This window comes from Strigops habroptila, chromosome 8 (genome assembly GCF_004027225.2).
Source record: "Strigops habroptila isolate Jane chromosome 8, bStrHab1.2.pri, whole genome shotgun sequence".
Classification (NCBI taxonomy): domain Eukaryota; kingdom Metazoa; phylum Chordata; class Aves; order Psittaciformes; family Psittacidae; genus Strigops; species Strigops habroptila.
The window spans coordinates 47,384,755-47,408,180 of NC_044284.2; the positions used below are offsets into that span (position 1 = coordinate 47,384,755).

Consider the following 23,426-nt stretch of genomic DNA (forward strand, 5'->3'; position numbering starts at 1 on the left):
TACTGCGTACAGTTCTGGTGTCCTCAACACAAAAAGGACATGGAGCTGTTGGAGCGAGTCCAGAGGAGGGCCACGAGGATGATAAGGGGGCTGGAGCACCTCCCCTATGAAGACAGGCTGAGAGAGTTGGGGCTGTTCAGCCTGGAGAAGAGAAGGCTGCGTGGAGACCTCATAGCAGCCTTCCAGTATCTGAAGGGGGTCTGTAAGGATGCTGGGGAGGGACTCTTCCTTAGGGACTGTAGTGGTAGGACAAGGGGTAATGGGTTCAAACTTAAACAGGGGAAGTTTAGATTAGATATAAGGAAGAAGTTCTTTACAGTGAGGGTGGTGAGGCACTGGAATGGGTTGCCCAGGGAGGTTGTGGATGCTCCATCCCTGGCAGTGTTCAAGGCCAGGTTGAACAGAGCCTTGGACCACATGGTTTAGTGCAAGGTGTCCCTGCCCATGGCAGGGGGGTTGGAACTAGATGATCTTGAGGTCCTTTCCAACCCTTACTATTCTATGATTTTATGAAATATGTAATACTTAAGGTTGTTTTTTCTTTTTAAGAAAAACATCTCTGATTTGGATGCAGAGGAGAAGACCTGGAGCCAAAGGCCTACAATGTTCTGAACTGTAACATGCTAAGAAATATGGGATATCCTATCATACATCTCTTGCGCCTGATGGGGACTGGGGCAGGACTGCTGAGGATACAGCTGCACAGTGCTCCTGACGTCAGGCTGGCTCTGCTGGGAGGACTTGAAGTGTGAAATATACCACTGTCTGGAAGAACCCTGGTGTGGCAACTGCTTTTTGTACGTAGGCTGGTACAGACAGCCAAGTGCTACATCTCTGCTCTGAAGGACTGGGGTGCGAACTAGCTCCACTTCAGCTACCACTTTGGTGCAGCTTCCATTTGGACATCTCCAGAGTTTGCCCTTTGACCCTGAGACCTCAGCTGGGTGCTTTTCTACTCTCTCTCATCTTACCTCAACACCTCAAGACATCACTTTCAAAATCAGTTATTTGAGCTCTGCCATGTGACAGTGAGTGCTTAATTATTTTGGTGGAGAATTAGATGTGTGATTTCTTTTTTTGACAATCCCCCCTGTTTCTGGGTACTACTTAAAATGAGGATGGGATCTCAATAAGATGAAGCATTTAGAATAAGTTCATAGTTGATATTTTGGATTTCTTTAAGCTTGCTCTCTAGATGAGATGCAAAAAGTATCTGCAGATTTCTTTCTTTTCCTGTCACTGCAAGTAAGAGATTCATCTGTTGAGATGATTATACAGTAACATACAACATGTTCAGAAGACTTTCCCTATAATTTTCACAGATTCTACACTCCCCTCCCCTGCCATTCTTGCTCAAAATGCTGCTTCTATTTGCAGGCATTTGGGCTGTTCACATCAAGCTCGGGAAGTCCTTTACTGCCTTGGTGGGTAGGAGCAGAGCCATCTTGGCTGGCAGGATTCCCAGCATTCTACTGCTTGAGTAGTTGTTTTCTGCAGCTCCTCATGGAACTCTGGTCACTTACTGACTTGAGTACTTCCTAGGTGAGGATGGGGAACGTACCAACTGCCCAACTCTACTGTACTGCCACAAACAGGGAGTGGTAGGCATTGAATTCAGGTTGACTTCTTATGGTGGATCTGAGCTGCTAAGGCTTTTTTATTGTTAGTTGAAGGGATGCTCTGTAATACTTCAGCACAAGGGACGCTTTACTTGTTTCCTTCCACTTCTTGTCCTTTAGTAATTGTCCTTAGTTCTGTGTATTTGAATTTGATTTTTTTTTAATAATATATTCTTTTATAAAAGAAGTGGCTGCCTAGGTTCATGATGGTAATAAAATGGACAGCACTGTCAAGTGATCTGATTTCATGTTGACTGTTAGATGCGGGGTGGGAACTGGGAACCAAGGAGCTAGCTCAGAAAATTGAAATATTAAAAAAAAAAAAAACAAACCACAAATAAAACCCCCAGAAAACCACTCAAATAAACAAAAACCAAACATCCCCCCCCAAAAAACCCCAAACCCCCAAACCAACGCTGCTGAAACAATCATTACGGAATTAATGAAACTGTTATGGAATAGTGCAAGTTGATTTCAAATTAGGTAATACAAGTATTGCATGAGAGAAATGACACAAGTAGCATAACTTAAATGGCAGAAGATGAACCTTTTAACCTTAAAACTCAGACAGAACCTCTAATATAGATGTGGCTTGTTAGCCAGCCAGCTGGGGATTGCTTAATTTGCTTCCCTATCCCTGGGGAGATGAGATATAGCTGTTAGGCAACCGCAGGGCAATAACAGATAAAGTGAACCTGATCTTTATCTGTAATCAATTTTAGCTGTAGAGATGAAAAGCTTATTCTTTTTTGTATCTTTCTGTCTGTAACCACTTCTAGGTGTGGTTTTCTGATTTTTGTTTTTTCTTTTCAACCTCACTCAGTCTATCACTGGCACACAGGGAGCTTTATGAAGATTAATAACCTTGCTGCCTCTCCTGCAGCTTTGTATCCTGAAACTTCCTCCTCTGTGTCCTTAGTCAGGCACTGGTTTGTCACTCTGTGTAATTACCTAACATAATTTTAGGATCTTGTGCTATGGTTGGGTTCCTAGCTTTTGCTAAATCTATTAATGAATATATCATATCTATTAATGAAGTAATTGTTAAACCCCTTATTCAGATACTGACAGCAAATGTGAACTCCAGTGATGATCAGACACAAACTCTCCCTACCAGGCTGTGAGACCCTGCATGGGGTCTGGTCACCACAAGTAATTGCTGTCAGATCTGCCTGTGTAAATTAGTTCAAGTTCAGTTTGATTCATAATAAAGGCAGTGAAATTGCCAAGGCAGCTGCCATTGACCTCACCAGAGTAGCTGAAGTGTGATGTCACCTGGAACACAGACTTCCCTTCCAGCATGGTTAATAGCCCTGTGTGCAAAATAGTGCTGAGTGGGTATAAGAAAAAACCCAGTACTACTGCTGTTGCTGGGGCCTGCTTTATCCTGTGGCTGGGTAGGGAACAGTGTTTTGGTTTGGAAGATAACTGGGCTGTGTGGTGCTCACAGGGCTCTGGGTTGACAGCCCGATAAAAAAATCCCTGGCTTTAAAATAGTCAAATATGTAGAATTTTTTTTTTTCCTTTTCATCACACTTAAATCCTGTAGTAGCAAATAACAGGCATATGCTCAGAATATATATGCCTATAGTATCTTACATACATTTTATACATTATTAGTATATAATTAAAAAACAACAAAAAAAAGGTGTTGGCTTTGGTTCCCCCCCCAGCCCCCCAGTAATAGGCCTTTTATTGCTTAGTCAGGAAAATGGAAGAGTTATGTTTTATGCTTCCCTGTCCTGACTGGATACGTTGAGAAATGGAAATAATGATGGGGCTGTGGCTCAAACATAAGATTTCATGGCAAGAATGGCTTGGCTGTTGCTCAGATTTTCTTTGTGACCTCCAGAGAGTCACTTTTAACCCTTTAACTTTCACTTTGTTGCCTGTACAGTATGGCTACTAGTGCAAAGGGACTGCATTGGGGGTTTGTAAGCAGGTAAGTCTCATAAAAATTTCTGGTCATTCAAGCATCATGCACTGTAGTCCTCCAAGGGACAGAATATCTTTTTCTGCATTAACTGTGTACAATATGAGTTACCTGAGGCCTCCAAATACATTCCCTCTCATGTCCATGTTCTATCTCCTTCCCCCTCCAAAAGAAAAAGCCACCCTGTTAGGTATGGTGACTGAAGCAAGGACCAATAGCTGGGTTTTTTTAATCCTTCTTTCTTTTTTCCCTTCCACCCCTCCCAGGATGCAGGGGCTTTAATCCAGGATGAATGAATGCTACTATGATAAGCGCATGGACTTTTTCTATAACAAGACTAACACAGACACAGTAGATGAGTGGACGGGGCCACAGCTTGTTGTTGTTCTGTGTTTTGGGACGTTTTTCTGCCTCTTCATTTTCATTTCAAATTCATTGGTCATAGCAGCTGTGGTCAAGAACAAGAGGTTTCATTTTCCCTTTTACTATCTTCTGGCCAACTTAGCTGCTGCAGACTTTTTTGCTGGAATTGCCTATGTCTTCTTGATGTTCAACACTGGCCCAGTGTCTAAGACATTAACTGTTAACCGCTGGTTTTTGCGTCAGGGTCTTCTGGACACCAGCCTGACAGCTTCCCTGGTGAATCTTCTCGTTATAGCTGTTGAGCGGCACATGTCGATAATGCGGATGAAGATCCACAGCAATCTTACAAAGAAGAGAGTCACCTTTTTGATTATATCTATTTGGGCCATTGCTATTTTCATGGGTGCTGTTCCTACCCTGGGTTGGAACTGCCTCTGTGACATTACTGCCTGCTCATCCCTGGCGCCTATTTACAGCAGAAGTTACCTGGTGTTCTGGAGTGTCTTAAACCTGGTTGTCTTCTTCATTATGGTGGTGGTTTACATAAGAATCTACATGTACGTCCAGAGGAAAACCAATGTCTTATCGTCGCACACTAGTGGATCCATTAGCCGTAGGAGAACCCCTGTGAAGCTTATGAAGACTGTCATGACTCTCTTAGGTAAGAGACTATAAAACATGGCATGCAAGGCTGGCAGTGCCAATGAATGGGTTTGTGGGGTTTATTTGTTTTGTTGTTTGGTTGTTTGGGATTTTTTTAAGCAAATCATACCCCCCTCAAACAAAACCAAAAAAGCCATCACCAAACTTCTAAGTGCTGGAGGCATTTAGACTTCTGTCTGCTCTAGATAGTGAGGCAACTGTTGCACCACACAGAAATAAGTAGAGGACTAGTCAATATGCAGAAGAAAAGCATCTCTATTTCAGCTTGTTAAAAACACAAATTATCTACAGGTATGTTTGGGGAGGGGGAAAATACAAAATCATTTTGGAGGAAGGCTTGTGAATAATGTTCTATAATATCTGCCCAAGGTAATGAATCCTATGGCTGGATGTGGATAGTTTCCTTTGCACTTCTTCCTCCTGACTGTTTCCTAAATGTACTAACTTCCCCTTGAAACGCATCCTCCCTGAGGAAAGGAGCTGATGCCTGGTGGGTCTGTGACTTTGGCAGAGATTTGCTTTCCAATGGGAAATTCGTCTTCATTCTGTGAAGATTGCATGGTGCAAAATACTTTTAAGTAATGATACAGTATGGCCTTGGATCTCTAGATCATAACACAAAATTTGGCTTGGATTCTGCCCTAGAGACACTGTTGATGTTTGGGCAGCTCAGATCACTGCGTCAGCTAGTTGTAACGTAGCTGCTAGTTAAATTAGAGATGCACAGAGAGGATGATTGGTCATTGGAACAAAGTACTAGCTGTAGCAGTCAATTTTCCCTGGGAAGACTTGAATCTGCATGAGGTGTTTTCTGGAAGCCGGGTTGCTGCAGCTCACTGTGGATGGAACTGGGGGGACACTGGGACACTTGTGAAGCTGGGCTCAGGTGGCGGGGAACTCTAAACCCGCAAATATGGCTTTAGAGAAAAGTGTCACTTTTTATGGAGGTAGGAGTTGCCAGGGTAGGAAATTGAGGCTGAGGACACTTCCCCTTGCGGTCTATGGCTGTTGCACAGTCTGGTATCTGGTTCTCTTTCTTCTTCTCCCCCCGCCAAGACATTCCTCTCCCTCCCCTTCCCCTCCCCCCCCCCCAAAATAACAGTGCTGTAGTACACACAACACCTTTGTCTACCAAAGTGATATTTTAAAATGCTTTAGAAGCTGAGATCATTTCAATTTTACAGTGTCTGACCTTGGAAAAGAAAGTGGACTGATGGTTGGAGTGAATACAAGGTTCTCACTTATACTCCTGTGTCTTCTGAAGTTGGTTTGTCCACTGTTAGAGCCTTTCCCTTCTAAAGTACTCCCCAGTTGTCCTTCACTTCCCCCCCTTGATTTTACGGCACCTGTAGAGAGGTGGTGATTGTTCTTATCCCCCGCTTGACTTGCAGGGGCAAGATTTGATCTGCTGCCCTGCCTGAAGCTCTTGTGCAGTGAAACTTAACCGATGACCTGGAAGGAGAAAATTTCTGTAGAAAAGCTCTGAATAGCTCCAAATAGGACCATGCCCTAATGCCTAAGCATTGAGTAGACTGTAGTTAACTGCTGCACTGGAAAGAGATAAAAACAAAAGTGCTTGAAAAAGCAGTTCGCTGAGCATTTCTATTGAAGACAGAACTGCAGGCTGCTTTCTGGGAAGCCACATGGGAATAAACCATCGTGCATAGCCTTGTCTAATTTATAAATATATTTATATAGTTAATATTACTTTGATTTTGAATAAGGCAAAGATGGAGGGTGCTGAGGCAATGCTGGAATAACACTGTTAGCTCTCAGTGCCACCCATGCATGTTTGCAGGTCGGAGCAGAGGTGGTCTGTGTGCTGGGGGACACCCAACTGGCTGATGCAGGAGTTGGAAGGACAGTGGTGGCTGCCGTTTGCTAATCCCTCACGGTCCTTCAGCCTGTAGCAGATCTTCAGTGCTCACCATGGCCATGCTGCTGTGTGGAAGTAAACCCCACTTTAAACTTCATTTTCAACTTATCCTTTCTTTTATTAGGGAGAGGAGCCTTAGGACTACGAGTTGATTTAAAGATTAGCATTAGCTTTCTCTTACTCGCAGAATATGGCTTTTCAGATACCAGATTAAACTATAATTTGGGCAAGGCATTTAATGATTTAGTATGCTGGGCCAGACAAATTTAACTTAGAAAGCCTGAGTGCTACTTTAGGTATCATAATTCTGTATATTTACTTTGTCAGTCAGAAACAACACCAAAACAGAGCCTGCCTCCAAAGAAGTGGACTTTGTGTGTGTGTGTCACTGGATGCAAGATCTACCCCAGACTCCAGTGTCAGAGGAAGCATATCTTGGCATGTTCCTTCATATCAGTTCTCCCAGTTTTGACTCTGAGAGGCTTTTTATAAACGTTTATTTCTAGGAATGAGAATTTATTTTATAAAACAGTTTGAAACATGCATTCCCAGCCAAGTCATTCAAGCACACTCTGCAAAATGTATTAGAAACCAAATAGCGTGTTTTCTGGACTTCCCCATTACCAAAGAAGTTACCAAGTGACCAAATTGATTCTTCCAAAATTCTGTTTACATCCACTGATGCAACAACCTCGAGCTATATGCACATGTGGATTTTTGCTCAAGGCAGTTATTTCTAATGGCTTGTTCCAAAACATCTGAAAATGCTTTGGAGTACACGTCTGATACAGTCTCAATTAAAAGCAATTCCAAGATACTCTGTTGCTGGATGAAGCATAATGAGAACCAGAGTTCTTGTTAATGTGCTCTGTTGGTTTCATGGGAGGTTCAGGACAAACTCCTGCTGACAGGCTGCTCCTCCTGTCTGCCTCCACCTCTCTTCTTGGGGAGCCTGGGCCTGTGGCTGGCTGCCCCTCCAGCAAAGCGTCGCTGTCCTCTCTGGGTGTTCTCCTCCTGTGGTCCTACACTTAAGAATTGGGGGAATCTGGGTTTCCGTGTGACTTCATGGATACATGGTGGCTTTTTGGCCTTGGATGACACCTTCCAGTGACTGGGACTCAGGTTCCTGTCATCTACCTTTTTCTACCATAACCCCTAAAATGGCCCATCACAGGATAGGAATAAAGCTTTGCCTTTGGCGTGCTAAACCGTAGGAGGTTATCTGGTTGAAACTGAAAGATGAGAAACCTAGCAAAGGTGGCTAAAATCCTCTCAGGCTGACCTTGTGGCATAGTCCTAGCTAATCCTGTGACTATAGCTTTGAAGAAGGGTGGCTGCAGGTGTGCGGGTGTGTGATTTTTCAGATGGTCTGTATGTGGTAGCTCATCTGAATTTGGCAGTGAGATTCCTGCTGAAACAGCTGCTTTGGGGCAGATGATTTTCAGTTTCAGTGAATTTATAGTTTAATTGGTAACTTACTGTTTTAACTCGGGTGCACATGTGGCAAAGGCAACTGGAAGCTACTGCACTCTTTTTCTTCTCAGCGTTGGCATGCCCAGGGACAGCTTTGATGTGCAGAGTTTTATGACGTGGTGCTGCCAAAGCATCAGTAGTGCTTCCAGGTACACAGGAATTCACTTTCAATCAGAGATAATGTAGCCTACAAGAGAATACGTATTTTAAATCTAATGGGAAATCCTTAGACTAACCTTGAGTCATTGTTAACACCTGATCTCCTATAATCTGGTGGGAAGACTCGGAACTGTTCTGATCCATGTTGCAGCCAGGCTATAGTTCATGTCACTTCTGTGAATTTTAGAGAGCCCCCGCAATTAAACTCTTTTTGGAGTGTTGCACTTTGTCAGAGAGAGGAATTCCTATGGAATACAATGTCTGCAAACAAGAAAATCAACGAAGGGCCAAGACAAAGGTATTTAGACTTAACCATGGTTCCCTCTGGAAGATCTGTGGTAAAAATAGCAAAATCTGAGCAAGGCTGTGAGTCTGAGCCATGCCTCGCTTTCATCTCTGCGGTGCTAAGAGCAGGGTGTGAATCGCTTGTGTTGTCTCCATACACAGAAAAATATATTTTTGATGGAGTCAAAGCAACACCCCATGTTAACAGGAGAAAGTAATTAACATCATTAGTCAGTAACTTCGATGCAGTCACTGTGTTGCCTCCTGTTCTTGTCTTCAGTCATGGGGTGGGGGAAATGTGCAGATATTTGTCTGCAGGTGTCTTTTATCTTCCCTTATTTTTGTCACTGAAACGTTTTAGGGTTTTGCCTGTATAGATAGACAGGGATATATCCTAGGAGTTCACGGACTAATCCCCCTGCAATCCTGGGGTTTTATTTGAAGGAGAGATTTCTGTGTCTTTTGTTAAATGTGGCTTTGGGGTCTATTTCCTGCTGACTTCCATGAAAGCAGGGTTGGATGTTGCACCCTTTGTGGAATAAGTGGTCAAAATGCTTTCAGTGCTTGTTCTAAGGAGGGTTTGTTACCATCTTAATTTCTGCATGGAGCTGGTGTGTTGGCGACTTTGCCAGTGACCCTTGGTGGCTAGCAAAAGCACCCTGTCCAAATATTTACCGAGACACTCAACTATTGTTATATGGTTGTCTGGGTGGTCTGGGTGGTCTTGGTGAACCCCAGGGCAATAAATCAGTACAGTGTTTTCTGCATTGTAGACTATAAGAGAGAGTTGGTGTCACAACTGCTGGAGCCAAACCAGTATGTAGTATAGAGACTGAGCAGAGAAAACAAGTGTTGTGGTAGCAGCTTGCAGCTCCTGATGCCAGTGGGCAAAGGAGGAATGTTACTGATGTTAACCAGTGTCTCAAAACTAACACCATGAAAGTAGTACTTAGCATCACAAAAATCCTGGTACAGCAGAGTAGAAAATGCAGTTTCTGAAGAAGGTGGTCTCTTGCCTTTCTGTTCTGTAAAATACTGCCTGGAAAATACTAAATAAGTGGGTTGAATTTTGTTTGGACCCCAGGAGCATAGATTTGCAGCAAGATCTGTGGTACTTTGTCCTGGATACATTTTTCAGCAATCCTAATGCTTACTAAATCACATGAATTCACTTTATGTACCATTATGGCTTGCCCATCAGAATGGCACAGTCTCCATTAAAACCCTCGATGGGGAGAAGCGTCCAGTGCTGCCGAAACCAGCCTGTATGCACAGCATGGCTGATGGGATGCCTGAGGTGCTGCCAAGTCCTGGCTCTGGTGCTGCCTGGGTCCCACTGCTTGCTTGCACAGCTCAGCTATGGGAAAACCAGCAGCTTCAAAACAAGCGAGCTGGACTTGCTTTCCCTACAAACATTGTTGAACAGATACCAACACTCCCAGGAGAGCTTTTTAGCATGTAGCTGCCATCATCCTTATTTGTTTGATTATTTTTTCTAAGCCCCAAAAAGGGGAAACTCTGCTGTTATAAATGATTGGAATTTCCTCAGTACGTTGTTCAAACTGTGACTGTTGTGCAGAGTTGTAATTTTCTATTTCAGTATGTCAGACAGCAATTGTGGCTTGTGCTAAGTTAGTATTATCATGCACGTGGCTACTCCTTCCTTTGGCTTAAGGCAAGGGCTGACAGGCTGTGGTGCTGGAGGAGACAGGAGGGCAGATGGGGCAGCTCAGGGTCCCTCCCAAGCTTGTGCCCAAGGGCTGCCTTTGGTTGCCATGTTCCCCCTCCCCACCAATGCTGCCCACATACCTGCCTTCATGATGGGGATGTGCGGTAAGATGGAAAGATGCAAATGCAATATTGAACTTCATGTTATCTTCACTGTAAGATCTCTCTCCCTTATTCCCTCTTTCTGGTGGGAGATGAGTGCGTTGTCCTACTTTGTGTCTTTCAGCTTTTATTATCACCATATGTCTCACTTCTTCCTCACAGGTGCTGTTGTCATTCCTGCCCAGCGGTTGAAACACAGGGAGAACTCTGTTGCTCTTAGGCTTGTCCTAAGAGTTTCTTGCTACACTACAAAGTTTTCTTGTTCCCCCATCACTACACTCCTACTTCCTCATCCTTTTTTGTCTGTTTTCTTTTTTATTCTGTTCTTTGCTTCATTTCTTTGCCCTCACTGTTACATCCTTTGATTCCTCTTCACTAACTCATCTGTTTTCTTTCTCTCTTTATTTACAACTGAACTTGTTTCTTGGATCCAAGTTGTTTGGTCTCAAGTCCCCCACATGCACAGGCTGGGAGAGAGTGGTGGAGAGAGGTGGGCTGGTGGTCTGACAGGCGCCAGCAGTGCTTGTGTGTCACAGGCAGTGGCGTGCACCCTGTGTGTCCTGTGGGATTTCCACCCAGGATGTGTTTAAATTATATGATTCCTATTTTATGAATTGGGCATTGTGCCCATAGCTCTCAGAGTTAGCTGTAGCGTGACAGAGGACGTGTCTCTTTGGATCATATTGCAGTAGTGGTGGAAGTGAGCCGCCTGGTATCTTCATCTCCAGCATATGAGAGAGATGAAGAGAGGAAGTCTGAGTTCGGAGTGCTAGTTTTCTGCTTGTTAATGCTCCAGAGCTCTTGTTTGTTTATCAGTGTGGACAAATCACTGTTGTGATGACCTTTCCCCACTTGTGTTTGAGCTGATGCTGTCAGCAGCTGGATTCTTGCTCCCTGCAGCCTTCTGAGAGAGCTGCCCTGCCTCGTACCCAGGGCTTGATGGAGAAGTTGTATGGATATAATTTTGGATACTGTCATTAGAATTTTGTCCTCTCCTGCTTTTATAATTTTTGTGTGGAATTTCGATGAATACAATAATCTTGTAAGATGCAGAAAACCCCCAAACTCCTACCAGTTTAAAGTGATTTCTTTTTTTTCCTCCTTTATTTCTAGGTGCCTTCGTTGTCTGCTGGACCCCTGGCCTTGTTGTCTTACTGCTTGATGGTCTGAACTGCACCTACTGTGGGATTCAGAATGTTAAAAGGTGGTTTCTTCTCCTGGCCCTCTTGAACTCTGTTATGAACCCAATAATTTATTCATACAAAGATGATGAAATGTGGGGTACCATGAAAAAGATGATTTGCTGCTCCTCTGAGGATAAGAGCCAGGACAGACGCTCTTCACGGATCCCCTCGGCAGTTCTCTGTAGGAGCACGGATACCTCGGGGCACTACATTGAAGATGGCATTATTCAAGGGACAATTTGTGGAAAAGGAGATCTGGCTGACAAAGGAAACTCCTGAGCTATTCAAGGGACTGACTTGGCTGGAAAAGGAGAGGGGGAAGGGAGAGGTTTTGTAAGAGATTGACTGGCAAAGCTAGTAAACAATATATCCACTTTGTTCCAGAGCCTAAACTCCAGTGTTAACAAAAGTTCTTATAAATAATTGCCTGATGGAAAAACACTTTGTAATGAAGAAAACTTTCTGTGCTGCCATCTTTCTCCTTTTCTTCTTTGAAGTACATGAAATTGTTTTTTTGTGTGAATGGAATAAATACACCTCAGAGACTTCTTTTGCATGGAAACAAAATGTAAGCGACATACTGAGACCCTCCTTAAGCTCTTACAGAGAGAATAAACCTGCCTCACTGTGCAGGTTTGGCATTTATGGAGTATTTATGCTTTAAACAGTTTCTGTGCTTCTTGAGGAGGATCATAGGTTTGGTTGGTCAGAAGCAACATTGTGACCTGTTTTCTTGGTTTACAAAGTTCATGAAATAGGTCATACTCACCTTCTCTCTTCCTTCTCCTTATCTTGCCTTCAGAATAGGTAGTTTGATGGTTTATTAAAGCTATGCCAGAAACCTGGCTGTGATGAGAAGCCCAGACCAGTGTGCTTGATTGTGAGGATCAGTACAAAAAGCACAAAAGCCATTATTGCTTCCATCGTTGGGGTGAATGCTGCAAGAAGATATATTGCACTCTGTGCTGCTATTGTGTAGGCAGATGCTGAGGGTGGATTAACAGAAGAACAGTATGGCTGTGTTCATTATGCTCATTTATTACTTCCCCTGATAACATCAACTGGGTGTGCTCACTGCTCTTTAACTGCTATGCCACTGTGAGAAATGAAATCCCAAACTCTGTTTTAAGAGGGTGAACTTTTAAGGGGAGTTTAAATCTACATACATACAGGTTCAATCAAGCCATTTAAAATAGAAAGTAATTTGCAGGAAAAAAACCTGAAACCAACCTAAAGCACTGCAAAAGTACAGCGTGCATTGATTGATCTCGTCTGGACCACAATTTAACTTCTGATTTGCAAACAGGGTACTTGAAGAGGCCATGAAACAGAAGGGCTTTCAGCATTATGACTAATCAAGTCTACTGTTGATGCAGCCACAGCCCAAAAAGTTGAGGTTTTGGCTTACAGAGCATAATCTAAAGGAGGATCCAGCAATTTAAAGCTCTAAAGTTTTTAAATTTAACTTTAAAATAAAAAATTCAAATGTAGATTTCTCAGTCCTCTAATAACCTGGCTCCAGCTGTCTTGTTTCAACAGCAGTGAGCTCCCTGCTACCCATCTTAATTTCAAGGAGACTTACTTGTGTTGTGTCCTAGAGAAAGCCTGATCCCCGATATTAAAGCAAGTGACTGCAACCAGAGGTCACGTTGGGAAGTTTTAGAAGTTTTGACTGCTTGGAATTGTCAGAGAACACCACCAAGAGCATATTGTATGAGGCTGAAAGATAAAGATTGGCTGTGGCTCGGGGAAGTTTGTCCTTTGGTGCAGGTTGCGTGTTGGATTGTGTTGGCCAAAGTGGAACCAGCACTTGGCTCAAAGGACAATTTGCAGTTTTGTAGAAGGCACTGGGAGATTTCATAGCAGGCCTTAGCTTACAAATACACGAAGCCCCTGTTCAGAGAGAATTCCTGTAACACAAGTCACCTTGTAGGGATATGCCCTAAAATTCAAGGTAGATGCTGTATTTGAGTAATGCTGAAAAGGTTTATACGTGATTTTTCGCAATTATAATGCAGTGTTCTTGTGCAAATACTACTTCATTAGTTTGGTGTTTTGAAAAGTAGGTAAAGTGGTGCTTTCTAGAGCTGTGGTGGGTTGACCCTGGCTGGACACCAGGTGCCCACCAAAGCTGCTCTTGTCGCTCCCTCCTTCTGGGACAGGAGCAAGAAAATATAGTTAAAGGCTTGTGGGTGTATATAGATAAGGACAGGGAGAGATCACTCACTACCATCATAGGCAAACCAGACTCAACTTGGGGAAAAACTAGTTTAATTTATGACCAATTAAATCCGAGTAGGAAAGACACCTTCCATTCCACCCCTCCCTTCTTCCTGGGCTTAACTTTATTCCCAATTTTCTCTCTCTCTTTCCCCCCTGTGGAGCAGGGGGTTGTGGAAGAGGGATTGCTGTCAGTTCATCGCGTTGTCTCTGCCACTTCTTCCTCCTCAGGAGGAGGACTTCTCACACTCTTTCCCTGCTCTAATGTGGATTCATTCCTACAGGAGACAGTTCTTCATGAACTTCTCCAGTGTGAGTCCTTCCCGTGAGCCAGTGTGAGTCTCTTCCATGGATTCACACATCCTGCCAGGAGCCTGCTCCAGGGTGGGCTTTCCGTGGGGTCATAGCTTCCTTTGGGCATCCACTTGCTCTGGTGTAGGGTCCTCCAGGGGCTGCAGGTGGATATCTGCTCCACCATGGACCTCCATGGCTGCAGGGGGACAGCCTGTCCCTCCATGGTCTTCACCATGGGCACTGACCTTGGTACCCGTGGAGCTGTTTCTCTCATATTCTCGCTATGCTCTCTGGCTGCATGTTGTTGTGCAGGTTTTTTTCCTCCTCTTAAACACGTTATCCCAGAGGCAGTACCACTGTGACTGATGGGCTTGGGTTTGGCCAGCGGTGGGTCTGTCTTGAAGCCAGCTGGCATTGATCTGTTGGACATAGGGGAATGCTTTTAGCAGCTTCTCACAGAAGCCACCCCCTGTAGCCCTCCCACCACCAAAACCTTGCCATGTAAACGCAGTAGAGGTGGCATTGCAAAGGCATAGTATTGAAGCATTCCTGTCCTTAGAGCTACCTGCATTGCACAGTTTGTGTTAACTAGGCTGAAGCTCCGTATACAAAGCTAATGGAAAATAAAATGCTACTTCAAATTAAAATACTTGTTTTGTTTCCTGTTGGATGGTGATTGAACAATACCTGGCACTCCAGTCAGCAGTAAATGGCTGCTGTTACTCTTCCTCTTTTCCACAGATCCATCCAAGTTAAAACTGATCAAACTGCAGATATAAATGTAGATGGGGAAGTGTTGTTTCATGTTACCATGGAGTGGTGGTGGAGGGAGGGATGTTTTAGTAAAATTGTAATGTTTACTAGCAATACTAGGTAGTGTAATAATTGGTTGAATTAGGCCCTGAGCTGGCATAATTCACAGAGAGCTTGGATGAAGATCTGGAACATCTACGGCGGTGGAGAAAAAACTAGGTCTCTCCTGCAGAGCTTCAGATTCGTGTGCAAAATAACTACATGTGGATGATTTTTTCCAGGTAATCAGGAAAAGGTGACTCCTCTAAAGGTTAAGGATTGTGTGCTTTGTAGAGCACCTCATACAGTGGATTTCTGGTCTGGATTAAGATCTGAGAAGTATTATCAATCATTCTGCTACAAGTAAGTGGGAAGATTTGAGGTCTGCACTCTTCTTTCTGTTTTCTCATTTGGAAAAAAAAAAAAAAGAAGACAACCAACAAAAATAACGCCAATAAACCAAAAAAACCCCAATAAAACAAACTAACCAACCCCCAAAAGCTTGCAAACCGGTGCTCAGTGAGTGGTATTATTTGCAATGACATGCCCTCTATTTTGGCATGACGCTTCTTCAGAGCTGCTACCTGATTGTCTACTACTATAAACTACAATGTGACATAACTGGAACAGGAAACTGATCTTGCATCAAACTTTCCTACAAACTGCTACAGCAGAGAGTGTATAATGTTACCTATACAAAACTGTCTAAACATCCAGCTACTCATGGTGGGGAATTTCTTTTTAACTCCATAAACATTTATCAGAACAGTTTGTCTCAAGAAAAACATTAAAGCACTATTTGTATTTGAATAAAAAAAAAAGGAAATTAAGAAAACAAAGGGCAGATGGTGAAGGCAAGTTCTACGGGGTTTCCCTGTTGCTGTTTACACTAATATCCCAAATAGAAGATGTATGCTTGGATGTGCGAGATGAAATTTTTATGTATATATGGATAGGCGAGATGAAATTCTTTCTTTTGGGGAAGGCCTTAGGGTGAACACCCACAGAAACACGAGGCCATTAATTCCTAGGAGGCAGAGGAAGGCATGGGTAGAGTTACCATTAAGTTGGATAGTTAGAAGGTTTCGCATGTTCCTGGTGATGCTGGAGGCCTTCCTGTGTCTGAGAGCGCCTCAAGAGCAGCTGTATTGCAGTAAGTAGCAAGCAGATGCTTCTAATACAACATCTTCACAGCAATTATGGTTTGAAAACCTTTGTGATACTCTCCTCCTTTCCCCCTTTCCAGCTGTTTGTCTCCCAAACCAAAGTTGCTCTTCCAGTTGGTCAGTGTGTCCAGGAAGAAACGCTCCACAGCTTTTCCCACGGCAAAGATGCGTGGTCTGTCCTCTGTCGTTAGCTCTCTCATAAAGCCTGTGTGGTCACAATCATTAGAGATGCTTTTGAGAGAATTACTATTAAAAGCTGGGAACAATGGGGCTTTACTTTACATGATAGATCTTTTGAATCTTTCTGGATAAGCAGCTAGACTGGTCATTGTTTAGTAACTGTGTGCGTGGGAGAGAAGTTTCTCTAATATCTGTGCTGTCAGTTTGACCTAAGCGGTGTGGGTGATGAGTCTTTCTGGGAGAGCAGCCAAATAGCTACAGCTTCAGTGGCTCTGAGGCATGGGTGCTCCACAGCTTTGGGGCTGCTTTACCGTGATTACTGTTCCTTCAGTATGGGGTTTTTTATTTGGCTGGGGTTTTTTTAGCAGTTATTGCAGACTGGTGAAATACATCTGTATTAGTGCATATGACAGCTTGTGCGCGTATTTGTGATCTGCAATAATTACTGCAGCTATGTGACATGATGGTGCCTTTCTCCGACCAGATCTATATTTTATATATATTTATCCTTTTTTTTTTTTTTTTTAACTTCAAACTCTCTTTCAAGTAGCAGTTAACTATAGGAGCAATATTTCTACTATAATCCTTTCATGGTTTTAGTGAACTCTGCATGGAGATTTCTGAACTACTGGTTATTGGAAGATGATGGAGGAAGGGTCATTTTAAACTTGTCATATTTCTTATGCTCTTTGCCTATAGCTCTGGCTATTGGCCACTATCCTAGCAGATGCAGTGCATGGGCAGCCTTTGGTCTGGCCCAAAGCAACTGCTGCTTGCAAGATTAGAGCCATAAAGTGAAAATACATGGAAATGTTGAAAAGAAGGAGGCAGGGAAATTCTGTTGTTTATCCTAGCCTATAATTCTAATGAAGGTTTTCAATCATTTGGAAGAAGTGATCCCACTTTCCCCCTTGCACGATTCCCTCATGCTGGTGCAGCCATTTGTGAGACCATATGGTGAACCATAGAGGAGCTGAAAAATAACCCTAGATGATATACATTGCTAGTAACTAGAGAAGATTTTCCACTTGCTATGAATCAGCAGCTGTGTTATTTCCTTGATTTGTTATTTAAAGTACCACAGATTATTTGTTTTCTAGAAATCTTTATAAAATACAGTCCTCCTTGAATGCTACACTTCGCAGTGACTAGGCATGCTTCTATAAGGGGAAAAGGAGAAAAAATCCATCTGGAAACAAGGAATTAGGTCATGATAGTCTTCCCCCCCTGCCAAGGTCTTTTGGAAGATAAGGAATTTAGACATTTCCATGCTTTGAGCCATTCTTCAAACATCCTGCTTATCTTTCAAGTAGTAATTGGTCCCTGGGCTTCTTTTATACATCTTTTTATAATATTGAGGGTGTTTTCTTCACTGTGGCAAGCAGAAGCATCTGTTTTCTTCCAATGTACTTAGAAGTGCTATTTTGCAGCCCATAGGTATGCTATTTTGAATCATTTTGTATATACATCTATGCATCTTCTCCTCTGTGTGTGGAAATAAATTAATTTTCAAACTAACCTCTGCTATATTTACCACAGATAAATGTGGAAGGAACAGCTTTTTTTTTCCTGAACTAACCTTTACTTATAGCCCAGTGGTGCACTTAGGACTCTGACGTACAGCCATATATGAAAATCAACATGCGGAATAAGAAAAGCACAAATCATTTACTAATCTCTTCTCACCAATACTTGTACCTTAAATGTTAACTTCATTGAAACTATAGATATGGTCTGACTTCTCTAAAAAACACCAAAAAAAAAACCAACCCCAAAAAAGTTCTGTGTATCTGTAGGCAAGGAGTAAGTAAGCATACTTATGCTCCCTAACCTGTAGTTTACTTGGCTTGCTTTGATATATGTAAAAATAAGGGAATCGTGTTTCTTAGCACAAGTAATTGTCTGGGGTTTCAGAAGGCAATCTCCTGGGGATGTGCTTCTTACCTAGAGAGGTTCTTTCGCTTTCCTCTAAAGTTGCTGTGGAAGGGGGTGGAATACTGGCTCGGGACCACCGTTTTTGATCTTGCCCGTTATTGCATTCTGTATGTGTAACAGTTAATATCTATATCTACCCTTTTGACCCTTAATGTTAAGATTCTCCTGCATAGGCTAGAATCTCACAGTGCTGCAGGGTTAATTTTATCTCCGGCATCCATTTGTATTTATGCAGTTGCCTGGTGTATTGGCAATAATTATGTTTCTATTAGGAATATGTTCAGTTACTAATGGATGTCAAAATGCACAGGAGTGAAAAGGCTTGACTTCCAGAGATGGAAATGTTATTAATGCTTAAATGATTCTATTCAATTGCCGGTTAATGCATCAGTTGTTATGAATGTCAGTGTATTTGTTAGTGCAGTGCACTCTGTGATACTGGCCTGGGATTTTCCCACAGGTATAAACGAGTTAGTTTAATTAGAAGCATAAGGTTTTGTGCCCATAGGGATAAAAGGCCCGTAGACTGTGAACTCACAATTGCTCACTCCACATGCTTAGCTTCAACTTTCTGCAAAGTTGCATTGCTATCAGTAGATCCCCTTCTGTGAAAGGAGTCTTGCGTATGTTGGCATATGTGAGATGAAGACATTTAATGTCACATTTTACATTGTAAGTTTCTGCTATATGGGAAGCTGTCCCTCTACCAAGCGCAGCTGCAGCAGGCTGGCTTCCTTCACGCACCAGTCCCTTGCAGACACAATTGTTGATTTTACAGAGGAAACATTTGGGCCCATAAGCACAAATTTACAATGTTGGATTACGTCCCAAATTTGACCTACGTTGTTTTGTCCTATTTTCTCCTTTATAATCTTTTTGCACAGCCCATGTAATTTTTTGTGTGTTCTGCTTTGTTCTTCAAAGCGCAGATTAAACCACACTTTTCTCTACACAGATAAATTCCAGCAGTATTGGGTCCTAGAGCAACCCTCCAATTTCACAGACCAGAGAGCCACAAAAAGAAATAAATATGGTTGAGCAGAGATTTTAGTCTTGTGTTTCTGCAAGGTCAGAATACCAATAATAGCAACAAAAAAGTTATGTTTGCATGAATTAGTTAAAACATTGGAGAGTAATACTTTGGCAAAAGAAAATTACCCCTAAGCTTGTGACTGATTTTTGCAATTAAAATGTGAGTTGCGAGTCCTAGACTGTTAACTGGTGAGTTTTCTGAACAGCAGAACTGAAGAAATTTGACTTCTTCTCTGAGCTGGAGCAAACCTGGAGCTGGAGTTTCACCTGGAGCAAAGCACTGTGAGGGGATCCAGGCAGGTGGGTGTTCTTCTGAACCCCTTCCCCCAGCAAAGCTCCAGCCCACGTTTCTGTCTCCATGGGCACAGGAGCTTTACCAGTTCATGGAAACGAAACCAAGCCCGAGGATGGAGGAACTGCTGAACATGGCATCAGCTCTGTCTGGAGACTTTCCGGCAAGTGCCTGTAATCCCTTCCCCCACAGTGGCTGAGGTTGCACCATGATCCTTCCGTGGAGGCAGGAGCAGATTCTCCTCTACCTAACTACCTATTTTCCCCAAACCTGGTGGTGAGGCAATACCTTTATATCTCTTCCTCTTGGCCAAGTTTTATTGAAAGAGACTGATGGTTTCAGAAATGATGAGGGACTTGTCAGGTGAAAAGCAGTACAGCTGCACATGTCTTGTTCCATTCAGAAATCGGGATAAAACTGCTTTCTGGTTCAAGCTATGTAAGTCATGGATGCTTGCCTGTGCATAAGTGAGGGCTCCCTGGGGAGTGATGAAGGCAATCCCCAAAGCTGCTTCACAGCAAATCCTGGCACCGTGATATCCCACCACTACTGCACCTCTACTCATCTTCTCACCCAGTCTGTGCCAGGAAAATACCAGAATATGCCATATCTTTACACCATTTTACAGCCAGTAGAATTGTGAAGGAATTATTGGGGTGAAGTAGCTTTGACTCCATCTCTCTGCAGGAGTATGAGTATGGCTTGTGGTTCTCCAAAAAGCAGCAGGATAACCTGCAAAGAGCTGTCAGTCCATCTGTAAATACACAGTTACAAATGAAGGAAAATCAGGCTCCCACACTTGCTCAGCTTATGCATGGTCTGTTCACTTCTCGATGGTTGAGTTTCAGAGGTTTTGCAAAGTGGCTTGAGGATTTGCTTCTGTGTGTGAATCCTGAAACCTCTCTCCAGTGGGAGTGGTTCCAATAAGCCAGAGATCACAGACTGGTTGACATGAGGGAGCTTCAGGGGATGCAGATGGTCAGTGCAGAGGGCTACTCTTATTAACTAAACCTGATGTTATTGACTCTTCATTGGGCTGTTCAACTACTAAAAGGGCTATGTTTATAAGCCCTTTTTGTCTGAATGGGAATGGGCCATCCCAGTACTGCTGTAAGTGTTCACAGCCTCAGCTGCCATGGTCAGGGGCAGCAGGACCAGGTACTGTCATCCAGCACCCAGACACGAGGGTAGGAAGCTTAAAGGAAAAATAAGAGGTGACACCTCGATATCCCTAGGGATTTAAGCCCAAATAGCTTGCTGAGGGTTGCCAGACAGGAGTCTCTGATGGATGACAATTCATTTCTCTCTGTTCCTTCTTCTCTTGCCCTCTGTTCCTTCTCACCCTTTGCAGCAGCAGCACAAGCTGCAGAGTTGAAGTGCAAAGAGCTTTCAGCAAGTAAAGACAAATGCAGATTAGAAGAGGTGCCAGGGATGAGATAACACTTGGATTTGGTATGAGCAGTCCGTCCTTCCTTGTGGCAGTTGCACCGAATATTTTGACTTGCTACAATAATTTCCTGTGTTCTGGTATGCACTGGTTTGATACAAATGGTAGCAACAGGCTCCATCAGGAGCTGCCCTGAAGGATTGTTGATTCATTTAGTCCCACAATGAACATTGAGTGAGCTATTATTTCAAAAGACAAGCTGGATCCAGCATGTATTTGTATCAACACGCCAAAGATGACACAACCAGTGCCTCACCCAGCCCAGCAAAGTGGGGTTTTGCTAATGCTTTATTTGGTCTCCATGTTCGGCTGGGAGGCAGGCAATGCTCTTGTGGCGTGTGATCTTTATGAACAGTAAACTAAAAACATTCTCTATGAGGGGGCGGCTCTGCTGTGTTCTGCTCACTTGATTTCTGTGCGCCTCTCTTCTACATAGGTTAAAGTGGGAGACGTAGCTGTAAGGATGAAGACCTCAGGCTTCCTGAGATGCCGCAGTGACTGGGACGCCTGCCCATCAAGTGCAGCTGGGAGCTCCTTACAATTCCTGCTGTGTTTTGGAAGTGACAAGGAGAGCTGGTGGGTGGCATTGCTGATGGGGTACTGATGGTCCCGATCAACCAGCATGCAGCGTCCAGTTCCCACCCACATGTGGGGTCTTCACAGGTTCCACACCACCACTGTCCTGAAGAGCCCACAGGCATGAACACATCTTTCCAGTTATGGGATTTAAATCTTTGTGCCTCTAGTTTTTAGAGAACATTTTTGACATTGTCAAAGTTGAGGCAACTGAAGCTTTCTTTGATCCAGGGGTGAAGGTGACTCAGCTCTGCTTTGCCCAGTTTTATATAAAGACCATGACTACCACTTCTGAAATGTTACTTGCGAATGCTATGTTATTACATTATCTGGTTTTCCATCTGTTAAATGCCATGGTTCCAGCAGCAAAAATACCACTGTCTGACAGTAGCAGCTGTCAAAGGTCTTATTTAGTCATCTTCAAAAAGTAGTGGAACCTGATACCACTAAAGATAAGCCAAGTTTTGTTACAATAAAACTTTCTTCTGATGTGGTGTTAGGAATGTTACTATTTATAGTATCCCTAGATTTTTACTGCTGAATAGGAGGGAGGTTGTACACATCTATAATTTGAAGTATAATGATTTGCTTATTCCTGGTTTAAACAATGTCACATTTCTGTTTATAACCTGTGTACAAATATGCAGCCCTCCATGTAAATTTGGCCTTGGCATTCTGCACAGTTGTTCTCTAAACCTGGGAGACAGCACCTATGAGCAGGCTGCTTCACACAGGATAAAGAAGTATTGCTTGGGTTAAACCCATCTCCCACCTTCTGTGTAACCCAAATGACTTCATGACAACTCAAAAATTGAATTATAAGCATAGCTCCAGAAGCAGGAGATACTCTGAACCAAATCCTGTATATCACTTAGAAGTGAAAATTACAGTTCCGTAGTGAATAGTGCACTTAAATATGAGTGATAATTGGGACAACAAATTAGATGAAGCATTGTTTATATTAATTGTGTAGTTCTGAAGACTTCTTGAAGTCAGGAGTCCCATTAGTAAGCATCATCTAATGGACTGTTATTTCCCTGGGGAGCCTTGCAGCCTCAGCCTGGCACAAGGAAACAACCAAAGAGGTTCTGCAATGTTGCGGCTCCACGGTGCTGCACACAGACAAGCTGCATGACTGCAGGAGGCTTGGGCACCCCGCCCCTGGTCCTGGCTGCTCTTACACCTCTGTCCCCATGAGCTCAGCACCTGCTGGTCCTTCAACCTGCCTGGAAAACTACTGAAGAGCACAGTTCTTCCAAGTACAGCCTGGCAGGGACAGGGACAATGCTGTGATGGCCACCAGCTGCTCTTGATGTACTCCACATGGAGGCTCACAGGTGAGCAGTACCTTATAGCAGCTGGAATACACATCAGCAGCACCAGCAGCTCTCCTGGCATTGCACGGGCACCTCCCTGCTCAAAATCGGGGATGTATAAATGAGGTGTTCAAGAAATACATGTTTTAGGGCTGAAACTCTAAAACATGGGAGCGAGTTGTGCTGAAGCGCAGGCTTTTCCTGGTGGCAACAACTGCAATCCGCTGTCAGGTGAGGCATATTTGTGGTGTGGGGTTTGTTTCTTCTTTCCTTTTCCCCGAGAGCACTAGCACCGTTGGTGCTGCCATGGGGCGGCTGGCAGGAGTCATGCCGGGGGGTGGCACGGCACGTTCCCTGCACGGTACACAGCGCTCCCAGGGCCACCCCTCGCCAGGGGCCTGCTGGGATGGCCCAGCGCCTCGGCAGCGTCATGGTTTGGTGCCCACTGGCCATGTGCCATCCCAAGGGCTCCCTCACCACCCCGGGGGCTTCCCCATGCAGTGCAGATCCTGCCCAGTGCCTCAAACCCCTCACTGGGCGCTGGGTAGGGGGGTGACAGGGTGGCTTAGGGGGAGGGCAGGCAGAGGAGTGGGAAGATGGGGGCTGTTGATAAGGCTTCAACCACCAAACCGGTCCGGAACCGTGTGATTTGGCACAGCACAGGGAGCTGTAGCTAACAACACAAAAGATGAATAATTGCAGGTTGTGGCATTCATCCTCCCTATTTAAAAATGATTAAGCTCTGGGTGAGGGCAGGCAGCTGCAGGTTTGGGCTGCCTTCGTCCCCCTGG

At 43.7% G+C, this 23,426-nt stretch overlaps 1 protein-coding gene across 1 annotated transcript; it reads left to right on the forward strand.

Moving 5' to 3' along the window:
• The first annotated feature begins 732 nt into the window (after window positions 1-732).
• On the forward strand, window positions 733-12,004 carry LPAR3 (lysophosphatidic acid receptor 3). Its single transcript, XM_030495884.1, has 3 exons — window positions 733-1,028; window positions 3,819-4,576; window positions 11,315-12,004. Exons 2-3 carry the CDS (start codon window positions 3,841-3,843, stop codon window positions 11,662-11,664), a joined length of 1,086 nt encoding a protein of 361 aa, XP_030351744.1. The 5' UTR covers window positions 733-1,028; window positions 3,819-3,840; the 3' UTR covers window positions 11,665-12,004.
• Window positions 12,005-23,426: the final 11,422 nt, after the last annotated feature.

Coding starts and splice junctions, on each gene's coding strand:
- LPAR3 (XM_030495884.1), top strand. CDS start 3,841: ATGAATGAATGCTACTATGATAAGCGCATGGACTTTTTCTATAACAAG. Junction 4,577..11,314: donor GACTGTCATGACTCTCTTAG/GTAAGAGACTAT, acceptor CTTTATTTCTAG/GTGCCTTCGTTGTCTGCTGG.